A 10,157-nucleotide genomic window follows, 5' to 3' on the forward strand; every position below is an offset into this window, starting at 1 on the left:
CTTTTAATGAATAATCGTTCAAACATATTTCTTCTTTCTCGAAATTTTACCTGATAATATATCTGTATCTCGGAATCGGACGAACTGAATGTTAAGTAGAAAAAAAGAAAACCTTTAAATTATTATAGTTTTGCTTATAGAATCTGGCATCAAAGCGAAAATAAAAACCTAAATTTAATAGGCAACGAGATACTTTCTTTCTGTTTATGCTATCCATAGAATTTGTCATGATGTGACTTTAATTTACCTGGTTCTAACATTTAGGAATAAGAATGAAATATAAATCGCAATGTCTGCTATATTTTGATACTATAGATAAATTTAATAATATAGATAAACATTAAATGTCTATCTTTGCTATCATACTCTTAGTTTTTTTCCCCTTCAAGAAGTGGTACAAGGAATGTTAATTTTTTAATTTTTTTTTGTCCAAAAAGACAATATCATACGAAAGATTGCCACATCGCTTGATATTGAACTCGAATTTATATCGCCAATTATTTTTTTCTCTATTCTCATAACGACATGCAATGGAATTCTCAATTGTCTTGATACTTTTTAACGCATCTTGCAAAGGCGTAATGATTTCTCTACTTTTGTCAAGCAAAGTAAGTATCAGTAATTAAGTTTTAGCTGTACTCATTTTAAAAGAAATTTATGCTACTCTTCATGTAAATTTACCTGAAAATTAACATGTATTTTACCATATTTCCAATCCTTTCCATGAAGTGTGATTGATAATAAAAAAATAATTTTGTTGAATTTTAATATTTGGATTGACAGAATTCCAACGTTTTTTATTGATCTCAAAATGAATAGATTGATGTATTAGAAATTCATAATTATATTTTTTAACATTAAAATGAATGGACCGGGAGCAAGATTAAGCGATGTTTTAGTGATTGCACTGTATAATAGTTTTTACAACATGAAAAAGAAAATTTGTATTTCAATAAACCAGTAAAATCTTCACATTTAAAAATCAATGAAGAAATTTTCCAGACTTGCTCTTGAAAACATCATTTAATGTAACTCACTTAAATCCTATTTAATTTATCTTATTTTTTGTTAACGCAACCAATTTTATTTAATTATTGGTTAGCCTTTATTAACAACAAATAACTACGGATTGTCTAAAAAATTATTTCAGACCGAAAAGAAAATTATTATACATTTCTAACATTACCTTTTCGATAAATAATTTTTATTATTAAGATAGAAACACAAGAAATATTATTGTGATAAAAATTTCAAAACTATATAATTTTTTGAAAAAAAAAATGCTATTTCATTTTAGGTTGGACTGACGTTAAATGAATTTATTCAATACGTGTACGTACAAAACGTAAACATCTGTCAATCAAAGTGATTCGATTCACTTACAACAAATTTGTTTATAATGTACGACAACTGAATGCAGGATGATAGTCGAAAGCAAAACGAATGTACAGAGTTAAAACATACTCCTAAGATGTAAACACCAAGAAAGCCTTTTTTTAAATACTATGAACTGAAAATTATTAAATTTAATTAAAAGTATTATATATTGATCATTTGTTTCTTGTGCAATTTTTTTTATATAATATTTCGGAATTCAATTATTAGTTTACATTACTTAAAATATAAGAGAGTTGATTTTTGAAAAAGGTAGGCATAAAAATATAATTTTATTTGAAAAATAACAGACGATTTTTTCGTTTATTCATTTTGTTATTTAATGGCTATATCAAAATCAATATAATTGTTTTTTATAAATAAACAATGAAAAATGTATTAAATAACATAAGTTAACTGCCATTGGTGTCGTTATAATTAATACCTTTGCTTATAATTTCAGAATGATCTTTCTACTGCAAAAATCGGAGCAGCTAAAATCCCAATCTCAGCAGACAACTTAACCACAGAAGACTTCTCTTTTTCGACAGCGAAAGCGAAACCATTACATCCAAACGCACCGAGAGCTCTCGGCGATCTGACGAGATGAAAGCTCTTCTTTAGCCTTGAAGCGCTTCGGGGGCGTTCACCTTGACCACAGCGCCAATGTTCTCATTGGGTAGTTGACTACGTGACGTCACGCCGCTCTCTCAGCCAGAGAGTAGATACCGCACTTCGTTTTCCCCTCGCCGCATTCGACGATTCAACCTTCGTCATTCGTGGTTTGAAATTTTTCCTGCTCTCTCCGTGCTCCGCATCTTGTTTCCGTCGGGCAGCTGAACTTCTCTCGGACCGCAGGATCGTCGGTCCCTAGTGATCATCCCCACTCTCGCGATCTCTGTATCATGGTGCAGTTCACAGTGGACATGTCGCTACTTCAGCACAACTCAAATCCCAATGTTGCTGGAAAAGACAAGGCAGCCTTGCCTAAACATTTCCCTCAATTTGGATCTCTCAGGGTTGATGCTAATTCTCTCACTCCGTATTCCGATGCCACCCAATGCAAAAAACAGAGCAACCATATCAAGAGGCCTATGAATGCCTTCATGGTATGGAGCCAGATCGAGAGACGAAAGATCTGTGAACAGCAACCTGAAATGCATAATGCCGAAATTAGCAAAAGACTTGGCAAATTGTGGAGAACCCTGAACAATGATGATCGAAAACCTTTCATCGACGAAGCTGAAAGATTGAGAATTCTGCATTCTCAACAATATCCGAATTACAAGTACCGTCCAAGGAAGAAGGCAAAGTCTACCCCTAAAGTAGAGAAAACGAGACATTCCTCTCTATCCACCACGTCTAACGCTCAGAACAACACCAAACAGAGGATTTCTCATAAATCTCCCAAGCAGATCAGAATCACCATTGCTGAAAGTAAAGGCCAGTTGATGAATGCGTCCACAAGTGTTTCTCAACAGCGCTCCAAGTCGAAAGTGTCCAAAAAGAGTGTTGGTGCCAGCAGACAAATCCCGGCCATTTCTCCTGCAAAGTCCCCATCGCCGCCCAAAATTTTGAAATTGCCATCAGCTTCTATTGCTGTACCTCCCAAAAATGTCATCGAAGATCATCAGAGCCTGTACTGCAAGACAGAACCGTCCGTCAGTGATATAGATGAGAATGATAATGTTGTGTCTTCGCCCATCCCTTCTGTGAGTACGATCAAATCTGAACCTGCCTTCGAATCGGATGATTTCCCGAGTTCGACATCATCATCTAGTAGTAGTGACAGTTCCTGTAATGATCTTCCAGACATGGCGAATCTGGTTGATATTTTGGACGAGTTTCCATCGTGGACGAGCGACTTCGAAAATGCCGCTCTGAATTTCTTACCAGATACTCTGTTCGATAACTATTCCACTGAATACTCAACACCAGAAGTTACGAACATGGTTGGATGCAGCGAATTCATCAATGACTGGTTGGATTACAAGAGTTTGCCCATGAATTTCCAGGCGTGTTAGACGAGGTTCGGTGTCACTGGATTACGCTTCGAAAATGTGACATAAGTACCTACCCCCATCTCAAATGTGGAGCTTAAAAAAAAGAAAGGAAGGTAAAGTGAACTCGAACTTTCTTTTTTGTTTTTCAATTTTGTAATAATTTGTAACATAAGGAACTTTTCGTATTTACTACAATTTGTGCCAGCTGTAACACTGCTCGCATCGAACATTGTTCCGCGGCAGATTTTCATGATAACCTGATTCTTCATCAGTATTGTATTCAATGAGCCTTGCGTATAGACTTTTTATAGACGCTCAAGGGAAATGACAAGACAACCGAGCAAGAAGATAAACCCATTCGCATCACGTGTTTCTGTTTTATTGCCGCTCTTTTTTTTCTTCCCCTTTCTCTGGACAACTGTTCTTGAAAGCTGAACTGTCACTGATGAAGCGTTATCACGTTGCAAGTTTAGAAGGATTTTGTTTTCTTTTTTGGAGCGACTATTGTCATGAATATTGAAGGATTCTTTTTTTGTTGTTGTTATATGAAAACATCTTGAAATCGTGTGCGAACAGGTGTTTTTCTTTATTTTATTTTATGTTATTCGGAAAATTTATATATTCAATTAAAATACATTCAGTTATATGTTGTATTATACGTAGCCAGCTAGTAGTAACGTTATTTCAGATGAAAAACTCCCCGTACCTGTGTTTAAGCATCATTCTTTCTTTTAAAATTAAACATCAAGGATGAACATTGTTTCGTTTTTTTTTTTTAAATACCTAAGCTAAAAAAGCTGTATTTCTTCCCCCATGTCTTAATGCTTTATGTTTTGAATTACATATAGTATAAAAAGCATCCTTATGTTCAATTTTAGAATAATTTAATTGCTTAAATTTTTCTTGCTTTAGCTGCTTGAAATACTTCTTAAGCATTTATGATATGTTTTAAGTTAATATTTCATTTGGCATACATTTTTCCTCCAGCTGGTGTAAATAAAAGAGAAAATAAAAAAAAACTTTTTAAAGATTAGTTTTATACAGAATGTAAATTATTATTTGATAGCAGGTTTGAAACGGAAAGAAAAAAAAATATATTGGAGGGCCTGTGTTTAAAGATCAGTTCTTGCAAACTTTTTTTTCCCTAGTGAAAAATTAATATAGGAATATAAAATTTTATAAGTCTTATCCTCCAATTTTTCTTTCTTACACTCAGTAATAAAATTAGTCATATTATTTCAGTTCCTATTCTTAGTTGTGAGTTTGAATTAGCTTTCTCACTTTGTTGTTAATTTTAATCTGTACTTGTAATTTTGTTGTTTCTTGTTGCAGTTATGTGAGCTTCTTTTTTAGTTTAAAGTATAGCATTTAGTGTTTTGTTTTCTGTCATAGTGATATACATGTATTGTAAAGTGATTGTTTTATTTTTATAATTTTTTTATTGAGCAAATTTATAAAGTCCCTTATTGAGTTTTGGTTTGAAAGGACGGCTACTTACCCAGTTGTAAATTCAAGCTTCTACGAATTGTTTTTTGTTAAAAGTTTTAATTACAGAAATTTTTGTTTTCTTGCTACTAACCATGAGCAGCTGATACCAAAATGCTAAATAATCAAGGATCTACTTTCTTGCAAATGTAGAAAATAAGTTTATTGATGGCAACATTTAGATGATGTTATTTCCAAATTACAGACATAGATGACATTCCTAAATATTGAAAGAGTTTCAGTATCTTCACATGCAAAATTTATATATCTTTCTCTTTTCCAATAGCTGTCTCATCTTAGTACAAAAGTTTGTTAAGTTTTGGGAAAACATCTTCACTGAATTTAATTTTTCTTCCATATCCACATAATCTCTGCTCTTGTGTATAAGTATACTTGTAATTAATTAATCATTGTGTATAGTTTTATACCTTCATGTACAGTCTTGAAGCCCTCCTTTTTTTTGTGAGGTTGCACAAAAACTCAGTAAAGCCAAAAACAGATAATAACTAAATAGAATGTATATTTTTTCACTCCATGATGCACCATTTCATCATGGTGCCGCACAGTTCTAGGGGCCATGTAAAATATTTAAAAAAGAAAAAAATAAGTAAATGAAAAGATTTTTATATTCTAATTTTTGAAATCAATATGCTATTCTGAGCATACTTAGTCTACTTTACCTCACAAGTTTTATGTTAATTTGTATGTCCAGCTCAGATTATTTAACTTTTTGTTTGACAACGTGTGTCACTTCATAGTGTTGTGGGAACAAGGTCAGTATTTGTATAATATTTGTGTTATTTGAAAGGAAAATTAATGCTACGAGAAAAGTATGTGAAAAAATAACTAGTAATTTTAAGTAACTGTTCGTGATTAATTATAATTAAAAAACTTCTTATCTTACTGTGCCATTTCCTGATGTGAAAATATGTTCATCCATTATCTTTGTAATTCACTTGTACAGGAACATCTGGAGGAAAATTGCATCAATGTTATTTCATTAGATCTCATAAATGTACTCAGAATATACAGTAGCTTCACTTTGGGGTTATAATAATCTGAGCACATTCTTAGTTGCTTTTAGCTGGTATGAAGTGTATGCTTGTTAAATGTATTTGCACACTATTATTTTATTTAAAGCAGCCTCACACATAGTTGAGACTACCTTAATATATTTGAATTATTTTTTTTTAGAAATCGTAAATTACTCTTACTTATTTATTGGTCTAGAAATTATTAATGAAAATTTCTGAAATATGGATATATCAAAATTTTATAAATAAATTAATTCGATACCTATTTCCATAAAATATATTTATCTTTATATATGTAAATGATATGTGTTGCAGTTACTTTAATTACACAGTTTGGAGTTTTAAGTTATATGATGTTTGTAATAGTGTTGTTTACTTCATCTTACATAAAAGTGTGGAAAGATATATGGTAGTATTGAAAAAATTGATGTCATCATATTGGAAGTGTATTTGTACCAAGCAACAGGATGATGTGCACTTGTGGAATTACATTAGTACTTTTTTTACCTTGTTCCACTTGGAATTATTGTGTACTGTTATCTGGAACATGATAAATCATTTGCCAATGTAGATATGGTGTGGAAAGTGAAGATTGTTTTATATGAATAAACTGTGTTTTAATGATATGTGTGTCCTGTTGTTTATTCTATCAGTTTTTAAAAAACTTGAAGCAGAAAAGTTATATGTTTTAGAAATATTTAGTTCAAAATGTCATGCAGGTTCATAATTTATTTCGTAGGTTTATCGTTAAAAAAATAAAAATGAACGAATACAAAAATGAAATGTCATTGATTGAATTAAAAAAATGAAAGTTAATAAATTTTGATGGTGTTAATGGTTAAAATTAGTATTTAAAAATTCTATTATTTAAAATATAGTACATTTTATTACTTTCTCTAAACATGAAAATTGAAGTAGATAGAACAAATATAAGGAAACAAAACGGCAAATCAAAAGCCTTTTGTAAATATGTAGAAGTGACACCTGGTGTAATTAATTGAACTAAATCTGAAACCAAAGACAAGCAAGACCAATATTTAGTTTTCCGAAAAATGGATTATCTATGTCTAACATGATGAAAAAATAAAAATCATAAAAATATTTGATACTGATTGACTGACAAAATCATTTATGAGGAGTTAGGAGCCGATGAATATTTTAAATTGGCATAATTTGAAAATGTAATGTCCCCTCCCCCCCACCCGATAGTTCTAATTATGCAGTATCTCGCAGTAAAGTATTTTTATCACCTGTCTATCAAGTATGCAGATAATTTTGCTCGCTTATTTCCCACGAAAGAAAGATTTTATAAATAATATAATTCGTAATTAAAGGGTACGTGGTGAGTAATTTCTGCCGATAAATTGATGTGGAGTTGTGATCACTTTTCATGAAGTAGCAATCATGGATTAAAAAAATATATTTAAACCAATGTAAAATATTTACAAAGAGAGTAATTAATTTTGAATAAAAATATTCCTTGAACGAATATTTGCTCGGTCATTTTTTAGGGTATTAGTACGCCATCTGTTGATGTTATTGAGAACTTATTTTATTAGTGTTGTTTCTTGTCTGCTTTTGGACTTAATTTTTAAATGTCGATTCTATTTCATCGAAAAGAATTTTTTCCTATTTTAATTATTTTTAAAACATAAATAAAGATCTAATATAATTCTCTGTTCTTTTAATGGCAGATTTCATCCGCACCACTGGTAACTTATTAATGCGAAATAATGATGACAACTATGGTTTGTGTGAACAAAATGACCAGAAAAAGGTAAACGTAATTGTGCTTTAAAGCTCAAAATCTATATCGAAATAAGTATTAGAAAAGGAAAAGAAAAAAAAAAAAAGACCAAGAAACTAAGCTTAGATTCGGTCTGGCATTGCTTGAAATGATAAAAACCTTTTCTGAAAATTTTTTTCAGAACAAAATAGGATTCTCAGAAATCTGCAACACACTTTGATTTAACATTAAAAAGGAATTCTTTTTCGGTTCTAATTAACATTATCGTTTTCTATCTGTTTTGACTAAGAAAATTAGTTTCAGTTATTAAAGTAATTATTTCGTGTTTTGTCTGTTGCAGTAGCTTCTGTAACTGCGAAAAACAAACATGAAATATTAAATGTACTATTATGATTAAATGAATTAAACTTCATGTAACAAAATCTTTTCCAATGTTTTCCATTCCAATGCGATGAGGTAGATGTTTTTAGCTTATTTCGTTTATACAAACTTTGAATGCTAGTGCAAAGAAGTAGTGCAATACTCACAATCTAAAGATATTGATTTATTCGAATCCAATGTATTTAGTTTCAATTTGTTTATATATTTATTTGGAGATTAATTTATTTGTAATATAATACCTTATTGGCCCAGCAAAAAAAAAAAAAAAAAAAAAAAAAAAATTATACAATAACATTTTTTATCTTTCAATCATTGCAGTAGACAAGGCAATCTCAAATCTTGCAATTATAAAAGACAGTTAATCATTTTAATTACTATTCGAAGACAAGATTTTGATTTTTTTTTAAATGACATTCTGTCATGTGTTTGGTGACTTTGCTCTTTGAAAAATCTATTTTTAAAGTAGTTTTGCCTACGGCTTGATTTCCTTTTATCGGCAGCAGTTAATAAATAGCTTGTCCATTAGAAATGTAGAGTTGAAGGCGCCATCGTTAAATGAGCGTCTTTATAAAGTGGTGATATTACAGAAAAATGGATTAACGGAATGAAGTTTTACTGGCATTAAAATAATATTAAAAAAAAAAAGATTTTTAATGTTATTTTTTTTAATGTGTAAGAATTTTATGCTTTATTAAAACTTGCATTCAAATATTTATTGAAGAATTATACATATATTTATATTATAAAAAAGTGACGATGCAAACGAAGTGAAATAATGCATTGCTTAACACTGTCACCTTAAAATTAAAAACTGTTAATTATTAATCATAATAATTAAAATTAGAATATGTTAAATACAGTAAATGTTAACTATTTGATAATTATCGATAATTATCAAATATGTTATATATTTGAAAAATTTATTGCTAAAGAGAGATACGTTATGTAGATAACATAATAACAATGTGGATAAATAAATACTATTTAATTTTAATTATTTGATAATATTGCATTATTTTAACACATTAAATTTATTTTCACATAAATAGGATTCGATGTTGATGTTGTTGCTGTTACTTATGGCACTTGCCATAGACAAACGGAGTTTGTACAGTAGCTTCTGAGGTTAAAGGTTCCTGAACATCCGAGGGCAGAAGTCTGACTTTTAGTTCATATGAAGGTGCCATGTGCACACTCGCTGGCACGGTAGTGGGACAAATGCGTACGGACATTTGCGAACGAATCATGTAAGGCCAATAAATCATGCCTAGCTGTTTGAAAAAAAGGGGGTAGGGAGTGATTACTCTAGGTTTGCTAAAACATTTGTTATCTGTTAGCAAGAATATTTGGCGAGAAAATGTATTGGTATTTTAACTAAATTTTGATACTTAAACACAAGGAAAAAACTTTTGTCTCAGTGTGTATATGCTGGCTCTGTGCACGCCAGCCGTCTGCCTATGAAATTTGGCAAATATATACTTTGATGGGTAGGAAAGGGATTTTTTGAACTTCTAATTAGAATTTTAATTAATCAAAAATTAAAAGAAATATTGACTTTTTTCCGTAACTTTCTAAAAATTTACAGTAAAAAAATAGTTTTTACTTTCAAATCATATCAATTCTCTACATTATTCATTCACAGTCAAAGTATGCTAAATATAGTTCTCAAATGAAAATCAATAAACTTTAAAAGAAAATCTGAAATAGAAATTCCATTCTAAACAATTACGCCTAAACTTAACTATTACCATCACAAACGATTCCAATTGTTTTAAGATAAGTGGATTGTTTAAATGTGCATTTCAGCTAATTAATAACACACAAGTCAATAAGAGAATTTAACAGTTGATAAATTTCCTACTATTTGAAATTAAATCTGCTCAAAGCTTTTGATAAATCTGGTAATCAAATAAATAATTCATATACACATGAAATAAATAACTTAACAAGCCTGATATAGTTATAAAAATATATCTTATATTTAAAAATCTAGTATTCTCGTTTATATGAAAATTTTATCTTTTCATACGTAATTTTATAAACGGAAGATCTTGATTATAAAACCCAGATGCTATCTAAGATCTGTATTCTTTTTACAGAATAAAAATACGCAAAGACTGATAAACCAATAAA

The 10,157-nt window shown here is 30.2% G+C and overlaps 1 protein-coding gene across 1 annotated transcript; it reads left to right on the forward strand.

Annotated features, from left to right (window-relative positions):
• The first annotated feature begins 2,110 nt into the window (after window positions 1-2,110).
• Window positions 2,111-6,520, forward strand: LOC129965549 (putative transcription factor SOX-14). Its single transcript, XM_056079544.1, has one exon. It carries the CDS (start codon window positions 2,280-2,282, stop codon window positions 3,396-3,398), a length of 1,119 nt encoding a protein of 372 aa, XP_055935519.1. The 5' UTR covers window positions 2,111-2,279; the 3' UTR covers window positions 3,399-6,520.
• Window positions 6,521-10,157: the final 3,637 nt, after the last annotated feature.

The sequence above is a fragment of the Argiope bruennichi genome, chromosome 1, assembly GCF_947563725.1.
Source record: "Argiope bruennichi chromosome 1, qqArgBrue1.1, whole genome shotgun sequence".
NCBI classification, from domain to species: Eukaryota; Metazoa; Arthropoda; class Arachnida; order Araneae; family Araneidae; genus Argiope; species Argiope bruennichi.